Raw genomic sequence first — 18,491 nt, forward strand, 5'->3', positions numbered from 1 at the left:
ATCTGCCTAGCCATCACAAGCCTAAAGCCTGGGATGTTTTCATGAAGGCTATGGCTGAATTAAATGTGCCATCTTCTGTTGTGGGCAACATGGCTAATTGCCCTGCCTGGGAATACCTAAAGAACCCCTCCTCCATTCCAGAGACCCCACAGCTTTTTTGCAGAGCATCTAAAAAACACAAAGCTGTCACACTCCCTGGCTGGATAATCTTGTAATCATGTAAATAAATGTTCTTTAATTAAAAGAAATTTTGCTTAGTTTTTTTAAAAAATAAACAGACAAAAGGTCAGATTTTAAGCCCACAAGGGGGCGCTTTATTGAAATACAATGTTGTTGTTGTGGAACTCACTGCAAGATACACAGGCCTGGGGTTGCACAAAGAAGTTTAGAGCATGTCTGGGCATGCCCTTCTTTTTTACAAATTGCTCCACCATTCCGTCATTTTGTGCTAAATCATCAGAGTACAGCTTTTGAATCTGCTCAAAAGAAAGCACTTTACTGAGCAACTGTAGAAAAGATATGCAGTGATATCCACAGACCACAGAGTCAGATGCCTGTAATTGCCTGGGTTGGAATGCAGTCTCATTGGCATTTTTTCTCAAAAATCTCACAATGGATTTAGGAAATAAAACACTGCTAGGCGCATGTCCATATGAATCAAAGAACTCGCCGCACCCATCCTCTGTCAAGTATATGGCAAGCCGGTGGGTTTCCGGTTACTGCACAGCAATGAACAGATGTGTTTGTCAGAGCTCTGGCTCTGCAATGTCTGTGCTGGTTCTTTTGGGGGGGTTCGGTAAGAACTCAGTAGTGCCCCTGTTGGGGGGGCACTCGTGTGGAGGAGTGCTGGGTGCTCTGTGCCAGGTTTTTCTGAGCTTAGAGCCCTCTTTTTCATACTACTTCAAGCCCAGATAGACCAGACGCCTAAATGGCGAATCAGCTGTGACCACCAGAGAAGGGAAGGAGGTGAAGCGGCAATTGATAATAGAATAAATAAACTGCAAAGAAGGAAAAAAAGTATATTTGACCCTAAACTGGAGACATAAACGAATGAAAAAACTTACTAAGTGAGTTGTTTTGCCCCTACTTTCGAGTGGAGTGCAAAGCTGGGGGGAAAGACACTTGGTTTGGCGGGCGCACAGAGGACGGAAAGCGGAGGAGTGGCGGAGGACTACTTTGGCGGCAGTGGCAGGGGTCAGGAGTTGTAGACTGGTTGTGATCGCAAAAGTTTGTGAAGAGCACCAAGACAGAGGAGGTGAAAAAGGGGGGGGGGAAAGAGGCAAGAAGCAGGAGACTTCTGACAATTTAAGAGACTTTGTAAACTTCTTTTCCTCTCCCTTTTCCCATATGCTCGTACATGGTGATCTTCTTAAAGAGACAGGGATCTAAATAAAGGTTCAACGTTTGTTATAATTTACAGGGTGGAAAGAAAGTCGTCAGACCTTTGAACTGATTTGAGACTGAAGACGGGAGGATTTTGATGTAGTATAGAGTTTCCAGGATTGCAAGGGCGGAGGTGCGGTGGAGAGGTTGGTAGAGATGTGGAAGAACAGGAATGGATTTTCTGAACTGGCTTTTCGAACGGATTTTTTTAACTGACTTTCTGAATTGAGTCTTTTCATATGGTTTGTTTTTTCTTTTTAGGTTAAGAGGCAGTGAATTATTTAAGGATAGATAAGAAATAGGAAGTAGAGATTGGATCAAGTGCGTAAGAAAAGATATAGAAGGGAAGAAGAGAGAAGAGAGGAGCAGAGACCGAGATTGAGAAGAGGAAGAAAAGAGAGAAGAAGAGGAAGACAGAAGGAGAAGTGGGTGGAAAACACTAAGGATTTAAAAGAGACATTTAATCAAACAATTAATGGATTGAGTAATTAATTATTGTTAATTTGATTACTGATGATTTGCTATATGATTTTCTATATGTAGTGAGTGAGTATGAATGATCGGGTGAAGGGTGTTTGGTGGTAAAGAATAGTAATTTAAGGATATAAAAATCAACTGGCATGTGAGTGAGTGTGTTAAAGGAAGGTGATGTATGAATTTTGAGTGAAGTAAGGTGAAGTAATGAAGTGATGTGTTAATGCGATAAAGGTGTCCTTTAGTATATGAATTGGAATTAGGGCAAATGGTGAATAGTAGGCAGAGATATAATATATAGAAGCTTAGTAAGACCTTGAACAATAGAATAGTTTTAAGTTTAATATTGACAATATATTGGACTTAAAACTGGGTAATATATTCTAAACTATTAACTGGTTAGAGAAAGAAATTTATAAGTTAATAAAGGGGGGAAATAAACAAAAATAAAAATGAGTAAGGCAAACAAGTCAGACAAACCAGATAAGTCAGTCCCACTACTGGGAGCTTCAAAACCGATAGAGGTAATGTCCTCACAGGAAGTTATAAAGGAATTACAGAATTCTATGCAATTATATCTTTTGAATGCACTTAGTCAAGTGCAGGAAAATTTAACAGAACAAATGGATGGAGTAAATAAGAAATTAGATGGCCTGCAAAAGCAATTGACGGAAGTAAAGAAAGAGATTCTTGGTTTGACACAATCTGTAAAATCTGTGGAAGGAAAGATGGAAGTATTGAATGAAAAGTCTGAGGAGATTGAAAAAGCTCCAAAAAAAGAAGGGGACAGACTAGTGAGAACTGAAATGGAGCAGGTAGTGTATATTTTAGGAATGCAGAGTGTTCCAGAGGATAGGCATGACGATATAAAGAAGGTGATAATAGAGGCCTTGACACCAGCTCTTGGAATGGAGGAAAAAGAATTGAAGAAAGATATAGAATATGGTTACAGAGTTAGCCTTACTTACTCCAAGGAACACTTCCTGCCGAGAGAGGTTCATATAAGGTTTATTAGGAGGCAAATGAAGGCATTGGTGTGCTAGACAATGAGAGACAAATCATTAAAGTTATATCATTGGCACATCACACTGATAAAACTGAAGAAAGTGTATTCCGAACTTTCTGATTTTTTTGTTGCAGGGAAATAAGTTGATACTATGTCACTCATAAACAAAGTTATATGGCTTGAAATGCCAAATGTATTTTTGGGTCACAGTGTAGAAGAAAGAAAGTTTTTGTTGGTTTTAGATTTAGCTGAGGTAGATACTCTGATGGAGATGTTAAGAGAAGAAATTGTCAAACATACAAACAGATAGAAGGAAAATGGAACTTATTGTATGAATGGTTACGGGGGAAAAATAATAAGGATATAGTGTAAAAAGGGGTTAATTGTTGAATGTATGATTTGGGTCAGGATAGAACAAAGGATTTATATTCTAATGATGTAAGTATATAATGCATCCCGCGGTCTACATCCCTAATTTATTTTGTGTACTTTTTTCCCCCCAATGTAATAAAAAGTTAAAAAAAAGTATATGGCAAGCCAATGTTCTCCAGGGAGGTCATGTGGGTGGGTATTTACAACTAGCCCTGCTGGTCTTTAATCCACTCTCTGTTTGGGGAGCCAGTCGCTTGGATACACTCCCAAGAAAGTCTTTTTGGTGTAAGGATTAGTAGATAACACAGTTGTTAGATGCAGGGTGACTAAGTTACATATAGTCAAACAAAACATTTCACCTGTGGTTTATCTCTATAACGTTGTCAAAAACACTATAGACAATCATGTTGACAGTGTGAGTCAACCGCATTTCAGCACGCAGGTTCCCAGTTTTAATCAAGGAATAGTGGTCTGCACATTCCTGATCTGGGGAAAGATCAAATGCAAATAGCGTGTAACCCTGTGCAAACACCTTGCGGTTTACTAACAAAGATCTGTCTTTCATATGTTTACCAGCGGCCTGAACCAGCTGCATGTATTCCCTCACGCAGTTTCCACCTTCAAAGTCCAGCTGCAGTGGTTTTGTGGGTACCTGTTCTGCATCCAAGTAGAGAGCAAAGAAATTGATGTCATAATGCTTAAAGTTAAATGGGTTTTTATTATGGGCCCCGCTGAAGGACTCGTTATCCACCAGTCCAATAACCAGCAGCTTGGGTAATTGCCCCCAAAACAAATTCTCTTGGTTGTTGACATGACTTCCTGCAGGGATACTAAACACTTTGATGCCCACGTGGTCCACAGGATATTTGGCATTAGCTGTGAAGAGCGCCTCTGCGTGGCCTAAACAGACACTAGGGGCTACTCTGACTTTCTTGATGAAAAGGGAAGCAGACAAGATGTTTAATTTGCAACCCCTGTTTAAATCATCCGCCATGAGGCAAAAAGCATCTTTACTGCGTGTCAGTTTAATTTTGACATCCATGCCGTTTACGAGCAGTTTTTCTTGGAAAAACAGGTCACTGTGAAGCTGACCCAGCAAATCTATTTTTCTACTTTCAGCTGCTAGAGCTGCTCTTTTAACAAACCCTTTGTTGTCTCCATCCAAGGCAGTTGATTCATGTTGAGCAGCTGTGTATTTGTAAAACAGGCCTGAAGAGAACTGAGTGTTCAGAGTATCATTGCTGTAATTCACTACAGCTTCTATAAACCCTCTGTATGAATATGTATTATGCGACTGCGTGATAAGCCTGTCTCCCAGAGTCACATCCAGCTGGTTAAAGATGGAGGCAATAGGGTAATTCATCAGATTCACCCTTGTGTTTCTATCAAGGTCTGTCCAATCTTCTTTCACGATTTTGCAACACAGGTAAAGCAGGGTATTATCCATATAATCCATATAATCATCTCCATTTCCAGCGATGAAAAAGTCAAGTGGCGCTGATTCTGACAAAGCAGCCAGGGGAGGAACTTCAATATATAGACATCTCTCAATGCTGGTTTGTGTAGGGGCTATTTGGAATAGGTCCAGTTCAGATTTGGTGCATTCTTCTGACCCGCTGTGAATAAAAGCCATTGCTCTTTAAAATATAACTTGGGGGCTCGGAAGACATCTTCCTGCCCTTCTCTTGGCCTTCTGCTTCTGAGGTACCTTGCGCTTCACAACTTTTCTTTTAAAGGGGCGTGGTGGGCCAATTAGTTGCGCCCACAATGCCTTTCTTTTAACTCCGTGCTGTCTTTTAAGGTACATGAGGCCTGAGCCCTCTTGTGGCATAGGGGACCTACTACATCTTTGGCTATATTTCTGGTGGCGGTTCTCACATGGGGCTTCATGAGTTCAAAGCCCCTTCTCAAAAGAGGAACAGCTTTTCTGAAAAGGCTCCGGAAAATTTCACCTACCCCAACCCCATACATCACCAGGGCACCATGGTAACCAGGAAAAGCATAGCCAGCCTGGTGCTTGTAGTAATTCCTATAGAGGTCAGGATCCCCATAGCTTTTTAAGATGACCATCTTTGTGTGCTTTACAGACCAGGACTTTCCACAGACGAAAGTGAAGCTTCACTATCACCTAACCAAACTGGAATGGCACGTTCTTGTTCTGGTCCATCTTTATTTCAATAGTGATGGTGTTATGTGGTGTTTTTTTCACAGAAATATAGTGTGACTTGTCATAGATATTATTGATACTGTCGCCAGTCTCCCCTTGCACAGTGATACAATGCAGTAATGGAACATATGCATCACCCACAATTTGGTGATCCACAATGTGTAAATGTACAGTGTTGAACCCCCCCCCCCCCCGGAATTTCTGCTGTAAAGTTTATATTTTGGATTGCCTCATCTAGGGGTGCCCTTAAAAGGTGATCCAATTCTTTAGAAGCTGAAAAGGTATAAGTAGGTGGTGCTTTTAGACCAATCTTCCTATACCGTGGGTCATAGTTCATGCTCAGTTCACGGGTGGGGAAATGTGACTGTATGGTGGTGTTCAGTTTCACCACCAGGTCAGAAATGCTTTTATAATAGCCGCTACTGAATCTGTATTTCCAGTGTTTCTCCTTGGTAACGATTACAATGGTGGAATCTTCAGTGAGTGTCTTTCAGCTGTGAGGATACTGTATTTCCACAAGCCCAACCTCCCAGGTTTCTGGAAGGTCCAATGACCATGCTAGATGGGTGGAAGAAGAAGAAGAAGAAGAAGATATTGGATTTATATCCCGCCCTCCACTCCAAAGAGTCTCAGAGCGGCTCACAATCTCCTTTACCTTCCTCCCCCACAACAGACACCCTGTGAGGTGGGTGGGGCTGGAGAGGGCTCTCACAGCAGCTGCCCTTTCAAGGACAACCTCTGCCAGAGCTATGGCTGACCCAAGGCTATGCTAGCAGGTGCAAGTGGAGGAGTGGGGAATCAAACCCGGTTCTCCCAGATAAGAGTCCACACTCTTAACTACTACACCTTTACCAAACTGGTAAAGGCTGCTGTAGTGTTCTGTGGAAAAACACTTGTGCATGAGTTGCTAGGAAGGGTGATAAAGAAGCTGCTGTCAGCCATTTTTTTCTATATAGGATCACAGAGTTGAGAAGCAGGAACCCAGCTGTTAAATTTATCAGGCCACCCTAACCACTTCACTAGATGTTGTTTTCTCTTCCCCCTGCCTTTGGAAGCTAAGATTTTTTTAATTCGGTACACTTTGTCTGCTTTACTCTTAACTTTTTGTAGCTCTTCAGGATAGAATGAGCCTATGACGGGGTCTCCGGCATAATCTTTGAGCAAGTACACAGGCCTCTTGCCTCTACAGATGACCTGTTCTACTATAAATAGTTCATCTGTGAAGCTCCGTTCATATCCTTTTACAAAAACTCCTTTGCTTTTAGACACACGCACATGATCTCCTTTTCTAATGAAAGGCCTATCAACACAGTCTCCGTAGAGTGTTTTCCACACGGTATGGGTGTTGGTGTGGTTTACATCCACAGGACGGGCTCTGATTGTCCTGTGAAAGCTGTGGTTGTAACTTTTAATAAGCAGCGGCAGCACGTCAATATATCTGAAGGTGTTGTTGGCAGTAAAATACCTCCACACTTGTGTTTTTAATGTTTGATTGAAGCGCTCCACAATAGCTGCTCTGACTTCATTATGGGTGTAAAAGTGGTGGACTCCGTGTTGCTTTAACATGCTGCTTACAGACTGGTTTAGAAACTCTTTACCTGCATCAGTCTGAAGCTTGGCAGGTATTCTACCTTGTTTTAAAATTTCCTTAAGGGCTTTCGACACCGTCCCCCCTGTCTTGTCTTTTAAGACCAAAGCCCAGGCATATTTAGACAATATGTCAACCACTGTTAAAATGTACTTGTAGACATCATTATTTTTGGAAAATTTCTGCATATCAACTAAATCCGCCTGCCACTGGGCATTGAGACCAGAAACTATGGTCTTGTTTCTCTTAAAGCGGAAGCGGGCTTGCTTATGAAACGTGTAAGCATCTTGCTCTGAAAGCCAGTTAGTAACATGATTTTGAGTGAGAGCTTTACACTGCTTTTTGGCTGCCTGGAAGGGAGGCCTCACCCCGCCAAAGCTCCCTGCTTCTCCGGGTGTATAATACATGTGCCTTAAGACCTACTCTTCATCAACTGCCCCATCATCACCCGCATAACTCAGAAATGATAACACAAGGTTATAAAACAAATGTCTTTATTGTAACAGAACTACCTCTTCCTCTTATTATTCATTTAATTCTTTTTCTTGTCGCACTGGGTAACTTTGGTACAGAAACACGACACACACGATAGATTCATGTCAACAGGGTTACCGATGTGAAGATTACTGAAATCCTGGATAAAATTCTCATCAAGCTGTCAAAATAAAATAAAAAGAACAGCTCAGTGAAAAATTCCATCATCCGCCTTCATTATACACCCATTCACAAACACTGCTTTACCTGATTACCTGTGAGTTTGACACCGCATTCTCTTGTTCCCTGGATTCATCTAAAATCTCTTCATTTTCAAAGCAGATTTTTTTCAGTTAAAAGCACTATGCAGTTTCCAATAACCTTTTCTACTCCCCCCACCCCCTTTCCTCTTTCCCCAAATTACCTGTGCCATAGAGTTCTTACTTGGAATCAGCTCTTGGGAATCAGGAATCTCTTGGAGAACCTGGGTGCTGTAGGGAATAAGTTCCTGAGTGTCTGGGAAATCTTCCAGGAGGCCTTGCAAAATTTGAGAAACACCATTTTTAGCTAGCATGTCAGCTATTGTCTCCCCGCTGTCCATACTAACACATGTCTCTTTGTTAAAAACAGGCCCTGGGAAATGGAGCTTTGTGGGAACAAATTCTTCATCCTCAGCACTGCTCACATATCTCCTTTTAAAATTTTGTCTCACCAGTGGCGACGGGCTGGAAAGTACCAAGGGTCTGGCAGGAGTTTCCATGTTCTCAGCAAGAGCCTGTGTTCAAGCACAAATGGTTTCTTTCCTAAAATAACCTGGTGGGGGTGGGGCCCCAGCCTATTTCCTATTAGCCAGGGGTGACTGGGCATGTTGTTAGAGGGATCACATGGGCCTACTCAGGCCTTCTCAGATGTGGCACCCATTTTCTGGGATGCGGTGCCACAGGAGGAAGTTCAATGATGCTGCAGTGGGTGGTGCTGGAGAAGGGGACAGGGGAGGGGGCTACACGTGTGATTTCCAGCCTGCTCAATTAATATGCACAGTTGCTACGTCACAGTGGGGTGGTTGTAGATGCTGATTGGCCTGGCTATGCCACATGGTGTGGGTTAGTAAGGTCATTTCCTGGAGGAGGTGCTTAATTAATTAAATATGCGGGGTTGCTACGTCATGGTGGGGCATAGATGATGATTGGCGGGGGTATGTCATGTGGGGTGGGGCTAGACAGGCCACCTCCTGGTGGGACGCACTTAATTAATTATGTGGGGTACCTACATCATGGTGGCACCCCCAAAATAGGTCACTTCCATCCCTCATTTGATGCAGTTTCTGGTCACGTGACTCTGGGGCCATGACCCTGATGACGCAGTTACAGGTGACATTTCCGGTGACGCCCCTTCATTAATTATTCATGGCATTGACAGTTTCTGGTGATGTCACTGGAAGTGATGTCACTGGCCATGCCCCCTTCATTAATAATGCGTGGGGGTCTATTTACTACTAATAGGCTAAACAGTAGTCACTGCTTGCAATGTTCTCTAACTATTAGGTGATGTCCTGATGTTCTAAAATGGTCACAAACATTCAAAGTGCTGAAAGCTTCCAGCAAAGAACATTGGTGTAAATAGTATAATGAAATTTTGGCTAGCAAAACCTCATACACAGATTTAGAAGAAGTTAGCGGGAATGAGAGATCAGATGTAGCACATCAGACAGACATTACAACTGTGGAAAGATAGTCCAGAGGACAATGACTAAATGACAGATGCATAGAAAAGAATGTTGCTGAAGAGACTGGAAGTGGAAGGAGGAGAAAGAGTGAACTGCTAAGAATGTTACATAAGAGGAAAATCTCACTCAAATTGCCAGGAACATGATTTTAAACATGGGAGAAAGGACTGCGAAGCAAGGGATTATTGAGAACGGCTGGTCTAGGATCAGATGAATAAAGGGTATTAAGGTTGAGCTTTTTATCCTGAATAGAAAAAAAATGGGATGGGCACAAACCGGCTGACAAACTAAAGTTCATCACAAATTTTGGCTTGTTCATGATTAATGGCTCATGAACTGAAGAACCACCACAAATTTTGATGCAGTTTGTGGTGCTTCATGAAGAGCTTTCTGTTCTTCATGAAAAACAGCTGCTCAGCTGTTTGGTTTAAACCACTGCTTCCCACAAAAAGTCATGGGGAATAGAAAGCAGGGGTTTTAATGGCTCCCAGCTATTTCATCCCATTTTCTGCTTCCCACCACTCAGCTATTTGGTTTAAATGGCCCCCTGCTTCCTGCAACTTTTCATGGGGAGCAGAAAGCATGGGATGAAATGGCTCCAGGCAATTTAAACCAAACAGCTGAGTGGCAGAGAGCTCCCATCTCTAGAAATAACTAGCCAAATCCTCAGTTGCAGATTTCCAGTTTATATAATTGGCAAGTCCTTTGCCTTTTTAATGGCAATATTTCAAATGTATTATTATTATTATTATTATTATTATTATTATTATTATTATTATTATTATTATTATTATTATTATTATTATTATTATCATCTGTTTGTTTATATTCAGCCCATTCCCCATAGGGACTCAGAGCGGAGCACAACATGAATAATAAAATCACAATAAAATCAACATAACAATAAAACAGCATAACAATAGTTTTGCTGAAGTAGTTTTGAATATAGATGTTGGCCTATAATATGAAATCAATTCATAATCTGGAGTGTGTAGGGGTCATTTCATAGAAAAAGAGGTACTGGAGCTCATTAGCACAACTCATTTGCATATGCCACACACCTCTAACATCACTGGAAGGTATACTAAATTATATCAGCTCAGCATCTACCTTAACATGCTTTTTGAATTATAATTGCCATAGTAAAACCTTACTCCCATCACACTTTTTAAATTATTTTCTCCCATGTGGCCACAGTGGCATGATGAAGATTTCTATTTGTCTGCTTTATATGTTTTGGTTATTTCCCCATTTTTTTGTGGGGAAAAATATTAGAAAGTTTGTCAAATCTTAGAGTTCAGCAAAATTCCACAGAGGGTTTGAACAATTGAGCCCAGAAGCAAGTATTTTTGAGGGGGGGGGAGAGCATAATAAAATTTAGAGGCTCCAGAGCTCCACTCCTGTGAGCTCTTGCCCAAAATGAATCCTGGGAATGTATATTATTCCAAGCTATGAAACATTTGAAAGGCATCTACATTAGGGATGGGAATGAATTGGGAAAAATTGGTTCCTGTTGGTTTGTGGTCCATGGCTGTACCACGAACCAAACTGGGAGGTTCATTCACAAACCAAAACAGTTTGTGGTTCGTGGTCCCACAAACCCCATCGAAAGGCACTGCAGTCCCTTTCAATGGGGGTTGCAGAAAGCAAAAAAACCAGCTGAGTGGCAGGGAGTGCCTGTCCCTGCCGCTCAGTTGTTTTGGGTGGTTTTGCACAGTTCCTTTAAACTTTATGGGGGCTGCACAAGATACCTTGAAAAACTGCTGAGCAGCAGGGAGTGCCTGCTCCCCCCCCCCCCCTTCAAGCAGTTTTAGGCGTTCTTGTTTAGTCCTTTTTTAACTTTAAAGGGACTGCACAAGACAGCCTGAAATGGCTTAGTGAAACATATATAAACAAAATTACATTATAATTTGCTGCAAACTTATTTTATAATTTGGGAGTCCAAAGGAATCATTGGCCATGAAAAGCATTTGAACTAACTGTGATTTTAAAGTGTCTAAACATGTAACTAGTTGCTGAGTTATTATTAGTGGCACTTTCACATTCATTACTACTATTCTTCCTTTTTTGGAGTGTCTAATTAAAGGAGTGATGGAAGAGTTGCCATTTGCTATTAAAACAACATGCTGATTGAGAGGTGTGAAAAGGCTCTTTTCAGACATGGATTATGTCTATCAGAACTCTCCAGTGCAACACCAGTCTTCTGTCATGGCAAACAAAATTACGCTGAATGTAAATTAAGCACTGCAAAATTTGCATAGGAATTTTCTCCAAAGCCATGGTATATATCCATCTAAAAAGGTAAAGCAATATTTTGCTGGGAAACAGGTGCTTTTATCCTACTTCAGCTAATTTTAAGATGAGAAGATGTGTTTAATTTCAAAGTGATTCAGACTTCTCTGCCTCAGACTATGCGTGGCAAAAATCTGTACTTTCATTTCTACTGGGATTCTATACAACTGTGCATTGCAGAAAGGATGCAGGTCTTTGCTCCCTGCTGATTTTATCTTCCCCACTATGAACATGCAGAATCAGCAAGCTCTTGCCTTGCTTGTGCATATTTATGCACTGGCAAGGACCAGGTGTCATAGCTGCACGTACACATACCAGAAGCCTGGAGATAGTCTACTCCCCACCCTTAATATGGCTGAGTGCAGGGAGAGAGCCTGCTGATTCTATATATTCACTGCTGTAGAGAGAGAAAAAAATCAATTTTAGAGCAGAAAATGGCTGCAATGGTGTACTGTAAAGTGTAACATTAAGCGGTTTCTGGATGGAAACAGAGCTGATTTAATCTTAATGACTTCACTTTGCTGACCATCAGGTTTTTGTTTCATTATTCAAAGGCAAACACTGAGCTAGCATTTTCTGAAAGTGCCAAGCACTCTGAGTGGGAGCACGCAAGCACACTGTGTGTCCTTCGGACATTTGGTTTATTTATTACACACCATTTCAGAGAACTCTTTGCTCTGGAAATGCATCTGTAAAGCTGCTTTTTGCCATACTTTGAGCTACTGCTACGGAGTTCAATCAGAAGCTACCCAAACTTCTTTCCTAACATCCATTCATGTTCTATATGACTCTTCTTGCTTCTGCAGTACTGACCAACATAGCCAAAGCCTTCTTGGCTTCTGTGATGGATGGTAAATGGTTAATGCTATAACCCAGTCTGAAAACCTTGAGTGACATGGGATTCAAATGGAATTCTTAAGTTGAGAATGGCAGTTGAGGGTTGACAGTCAACAGTGAGAGAGCGCAGCTGACTGGGAGAAGCTCAAGAAGCATCATGAGTTAGGGAAGTGGGAAGTTTAGCCCATCCCTAACAAGTCTGTGAGAAATGGCTCCTAGAAGATGGGGGTGATCCCTAGCTAGTAGATAAGGAAGAAAACTGGTATGTGTGAATGTTCCTGCCTTCACCAACTTTAGTGTCACTAAAACCTAGAATATACTGCTTGTTTATGTAAGCAGAAAGGACCAAGAAATCTCTCTCCTAGTTTTAAAGACCTGTTTGAACAATAATTACTTGTTTGTGACAAATTATCTGGTGTTTGTTATTATACAAAGTTACCTCATTCTTGTTGCCTGTTCACCTCATAACTCTTAAACTTTATTCCTACTTGACAGTTTCTTCTCAGTGAAATAAAACACTGTTTCAGTTTTGAACTACCACCAGCCTCTTGTGTATCATTATGAAGCAAGGACAAAAGGGTTTTAGTCTCTCCCCTAGAGAGGCTGGGTCAGTATTTATTAATATATATTCAATACATATTTTTAAATTAATTTTAAAAATATACAACACAATTACAGCAACTATCTTCTTCACAATTATTTGTCACAATGGTAATGAACATTTTTATAGTAAAATAAATAAATACATAAACTAACTCATAATAAAGCACTACCATCATATCTTAACATTATCATTGTTTACCATACACAGAAATGAAACACAAATCAATGTCATAGAAGGCAATGTCAGTAAAATGAAAACTTGAGATATTTTTTAGGGATAGAAGATTTAAATTCCGTACTGGTGTTAATATATTCAAAAAAGGGGAACCATTTTTCTACAAAATTATTATCTTTAATAGGGCTTCCTGTTACATAGATCTGTGTTGCTATTTTGCCCATGGTCTCAATTTCCCAAACCTTTGCCTGCCATTGCTGTATCGTGGGATATGACATTGTCTTCCATTGTTTGGCTATTATAATTTTGGCCGCCATTAATAATAGGGCTGCTAAGTAGGAATAAGGCCCATTGTGAAGGAAAATTCAATGGGCTCTAGAAAGAGGCTCTGGGTAAGTGCCCCCCACCTTTGCTGTCTTTCCACCCACCCAAGTGAAAGCATTCACTCCCCCACCCCACATCTAGGGGAGCCGATCTCTGCCATCTGGAGAGCAGTTGTAATTCTGAGTGAGCTCCAGCCCTCACCTGGAGATTGGCAACAGTGGTTCCCCATGAGAAAATGGCTGGTTTGGAGGGTGGAGTCTATGGCATTGTACCTGTCAGGTCTCAACCCTCATCAAATCCTACCATCTCCAGGCCCCACCCCTCAAATCTCCAGGAATTTCCCAACCTGGAGTTGGTAACTGCAAGTCACATTGGCTGTCACAGGGGGGTGGCTGCTGCTGAACAGGAGCAGGCAGCCAGGCCTGGTTAAGTCATGCCAGTCAGGTGGCATCAAGTCACCCAGTGGGTGCTGCCAGGCCTATGGTAGCCAACCTCCAGGTGGAGCCTAAAGATCTCCTGGGATCACAACAGATCTCTTTCTCCATCCTGGAGAAAATAACTGCTTTGTAGGATGGACTCTATGCCATTCTATTCACCTGAGGCCCTCCCTTTAGTGACAGAAATTGGTTGCCTGGCAAAAGTCTCTAGCTAGGGGAGAGGCTGAGGGGAGGAGTGACAGGAAAAAGGTGGCAGCCATAGCCTCTGAGGAAACACTTTCAGTGGGGCCAGGCCTTGCTGCCTAGTCACATTATGGTGGTGGCAGCTTCCTGGCTATATCTGCAGCCTTTGGAAGCTGTGTGTGCTGGGAGACCATTTGTGTGGGCTGTTGATGGGGCAGCATAGGTCTGTTGCTGGTGATGCTTTTCATGAGGCCAGTGAACAGAGAGATTAACAGAGAAAAGTTGGAGATATGGCTGTCTCTGAGGTATGACTGTTTTGGTGGTTTGTTCAACATTCCTGGGCCTGCAGTAAGCAGGGACAGGAGAGTCAGCCAATGGGAGGCCAGAGATTCTGAGTGAGCCATGATGGGCCAGTTATTTGTCAAGTGTATGGAATGCACCCACAAGCCAATGGGAGAGCTCCATTTGGCCACCACCATAGGAGAATTATTATTATAGTTGACTGGGTGGGACAGCCAGGGAAAAACAAAGAAGAAAAAGGAAAGGGGGCTGCTCAGCTAAGAACAAGATAAAGCGAAATCTTGTGAGGGAGGGAGAAATTGTCATAGTTCCCCTACCTCCCACTGCTTCCTTGCTATCTCAGATGAAACTGTTAACCCAGATAAGGGGATTTAAGGAGGCCAGGTATTTGAAGGTGTTTACAAAACTGCTTTGAGAGATGGGAGTAGGCAGATACTACACCATCACTTTGAAAGACAGTGCCAGTTGAAGTCCTACAGCTTTTCTTCCCATGGTTGTTATAAGAGAGTGCAACTCCTGCATTTCTTGTGTCCATGCAGGGAACAATAATAATATCCAGGTAATATTTGGATCTAACATCAAATCAGGCTGGGGAATGTATATTTTAAGAGAAGCTCTGCTTCCACTTTCAGCCTCCCCTACTCCCTGGCTGTTTCTCTCCCTCCCACCATGGGAGTTGACAGGATGAGGTTAGCTAGGTGCCTCAGGGGCAAGCAGGATTTGGGAAGATTCCATCAAATTAGCTTGGATAGGCTTTCTTCTTCACCTGCTTCATAGTGTCAAGCTGGGATAGATTTTTATCTTAAATGACCCGTCAGGTTTGCAGCAATGTGTGGTAGGAAACATAGTGCTCACCCTGCAGCATCTAAGAATGAAGGGCACTCATCCAACTGTGCTACATACTACTAATATGGCCAGAAAAGGTGTGGAGTGCCTCCCTTGGATGCTGGGCATCATTATCTGAATCCTACCTGCTATACAGCACGAGGGGAAGTAAGTGGGGCCTAGAATGTTTCAGCATAGATTCTGTGCAGGCAATAAAAACCAAAACATGACAGCATTAGCTGAGCTAAGTTTGAGCCTGAATTGGGTTGCTGATAGAACTGATGCATACATGTTGGGTGAGATGGAACTTTATTATTAGAATGATGCAGATCAGTTTAATACATTTTGACCATAAGCAGAGTTCTGTTAAAATCAGATCAATGGTCTATCTAGTCTAGCATTCTCTCTTACGCAGTTTCCAACCGGTTGCCCTTGAGGGCCAAGCATAGAGGCCAAGGCCTTCCCCTGATGTTACCTCCTAGCACTGGTATTCAAAGATTTGTTGCCTCTTACTGCCTTCCAATTCTGTCTAGCCTCCTCCTATCTATGGTCATGATCATCTCTATACTCACTGGCAGTGAATTCCACAACATAATCACTCACTGAGTAATGAAGTTTTTCTTTTTGTCTGTCCTAAACTTATTGTCCATCAATTGAATTTAGTGTCCTTGATTTCTAATATTTTGAAACAGGGAGAAAAGGAAAAATCAGGAAGTTGGTTGTACCCTTGGTGAGTTGCATTAGCTTTGGTTTGTCATAAATTATGTGGCTTTCTCTATTAGTAAGATCAATTGTTTTGTAAGTACCTGCCACTTAATAGTCCAAACACTTGAAATATGATATCTTGAACTGAGATTTATTCTATCTTCTATTTCCAAACCTCAAATTTCACCCGGTTAATATAGAAGACTAAACACAATGGCTGAGATTTACACACAGCTCACAGTTTCTTTAATTCAAACTCAGATTTCCCAATAGGATTAATTTTGTCTGCCATTAGTATCAATTTAACTAAGTATGAGAAGAATAGGAGCTTGGGTAATTGGAACTTCACAAGAAAGTTTTATAACTTATTAAGAGATATGATACTTTCCTATTATAAAATACTTCTGGGTGTAGTTATTGACCATTAAGTTTGATTATGCTAAAATTTCACCATCAAGTTCTTAGTTTTTAGAAGAAAGCACCAGAGAAATACTGAATAACAAAAAGTGTTCATAGAATCATAGATATGGAAGGGGACAGTGACAGCTTTGCACAGATTTTCGTGCTATAAACGGGATTTCCATGTCCAACGCCTACCCGATCCCGTTGATAAAGGATTTGTTGAACACCGTAGCAAAGGGAAAAGTATTTACAAAGCTTGATCTCCGAGACGCGTACTTCCGCGTCCGCATCAAAGAGGGGGACGAGTGGAAGACAGCGTTCAACACCCCCCTGGGACAGTTTGAGTACCTAGTCATGCCCTTCGGACTGCAAGGAGCCCCTGGTGTATTCATGAACTTTATCAATGAAGTGCTACGGGACTTCTTATTTAAGGGTGTGGTGGTGTACCTTGATGACATCATTATCTATTCACAAGATCTAAAGTCTCATGTGCCCCTAGTCCGAAAAGTGTTAAGCACCCTTTGCAAACACAAACTGTATGCCAAATTGTCAAAATGCGAGTTTCACAAGACCGAACTGGACTATTTGGGTTTCCGGGTATCGGGGGAGGGATTGGCTATGGACCCCGCAAAGGTCCAAGCGGTACTAGACTGGGAGCCCCCTCGAACCCGCAAACAACTACAAACTTTTACCGCGACTTCATTAAGGGGTTCGCCACAGTCATGCTCCCCCTCACGGAACTCCTCAAAACCAAAGGGAAGGGTGACGAGGCGAAGAAGCCAGGCGCGCGCCTAACGTGGACGCCTGACTGCCAAAAAGCTTTCACTGAACTGAAACGCCTCTTCACCTCCGAACCCGTGTTGGCTCATCCCGATGAACTGAAACCCTTCGTGGTCCAATGCGACGCCTCCGACGCCGCAGTGGGAGCCATATTAATGCAGAGAGGGGAAAATGGGGTGCTCCGACCATGTGCCTATATCTCAAGGAAATTTTCCAACGAACAAAGGAATTGGTCGGTCTGGGACAAGGAGGCGTTTGCAGTCATGTTTGCCCTAAAAACCTGGCGCTCCTGGCTTGAGGGAGCGAGAGTGCCCTTTGAAATCTGGACCGATCATAAAAACCTTGAAGCCCTCACCGGGCGCCGCAAAATGACTGCAAAACAAATCCGGTGGGCAGGCTTCTTTGCTAAATTCAACTTTGTGCTAAAACACATCCCAGGCTCAAAGAACTTTTTAGCAGACGCCCTCTCTCGCATGCCACAACACGACAGTCTCCGGGAGGAGGTAGTAGACTCGTTAATTTCTCCCTCAGCCATTTCGGGGGGGGTCACTACCCGCTCCGGCAAGCAGACCAGCCCTCCGGATTCAGATCTGCTACCCCGATTCCTCTCAGAATATAACCAGGAGGCCGATCGCCCACCTAACTTGGTTAAAGCTGAAAACGGGCTCTGGCTGCACAATGAAAAAATCTATGTGCCCACTCCCCTCAGAAAGGAAGTCTTGGAGCGTTGCCACTCGAGTCGCCTGGCCGGCCACTTTGGCTATGTCAAAACCCTCAACTTACTCACCCGCCAGTTCTGGTGGCCAAAAATTAAAAAAGATGTGTCAGAGTTTGTTCTTTCATGTCCCACCTGCCTCATGGCTAAACGAAGGGGGGGTAAACCCCCGGGCCACCTGGTTCCCCTCCCTACAGCCACCCGACCTTGGTCGGTAGTCTCCATGGATTTCATTGTCGAACTCCCACCTTCACAAGGCAAAACAGTCATCCTGGTTGTAGTCGACACATTTTCAAAGCAAGCCCACTTCGTCCCGTGCAAAAAGCTACCCACGGCCAAAAAACTGGCCCAGCTCTTTTTCACCCACATTGTACGCCTACACTCGTTCCCAGACAAGGTCATTAGCGACCGCGGGACACAGTTCGTTGCCAACTTCTGGCGGGAGTTCTGCAAACTCGCTGGCATCGAGCAAGGACTAAGCTCTGCCTACCACCCCCAGTCGGACGGACAGACGGAGAGGGTTAATGGCCTTCTGGAACAGTACCTCTGCTGCTTCATTAATTTCCAACAGTCCAACTGGGTGGACCTCCTCCCTTTTGCAGAATACGGCTACAACAATAGCCTCCATAGCTCAACCAAAACCTCCCCGTTTCAAATTATCAATGGTTACGAGGGCAAGCCGTTTCCCACACTCGCCCTCCCCGCCAGCCCGTCCGAACCCAC

The 18,491-nt window shown here is 42.8% G+C and overlaps 1 protein-coding gene across 1 annotated transcript; it reads right to left on the minus strand.

Moving 5' to 3' along the window:
• Positions 1–3,590: 3,590 nt before the first annotated feature.
• Positions 3,591–4,868, minus strand: LOC132567337 (uncharacterized protein F54H12.2-like). Its single transcript, XM_060233018.1, has one exon. The coding sequence runs from the start codon at positions 4,866–4,868 to the stop codon at positions 3,591–3,593; it is 1,278 nt and encodes a 425-aa protein (XP_060089001.1).
• Between the last annotated feature and the right edge of the window lie 13,623 nt (positions 4,869–18,491).

Source organism: Heteronotia binoei, chromosome 2 (assembly GCF_032191835.1).
Source record: "Heteronotia binoei isolate CCM8104 ecotype False Entrance Well chromosome 2, APGP_CSIRO_Hbin_v1, whole genome shotgun sequence".
NCBI classification, from domain to species: domain Eukaryota; kingdom Metazoa; phylum Chordata; class Lepidosauria; order Squamata; family Gekkonidae; genus Heteronotia; species Heteronotia binoei.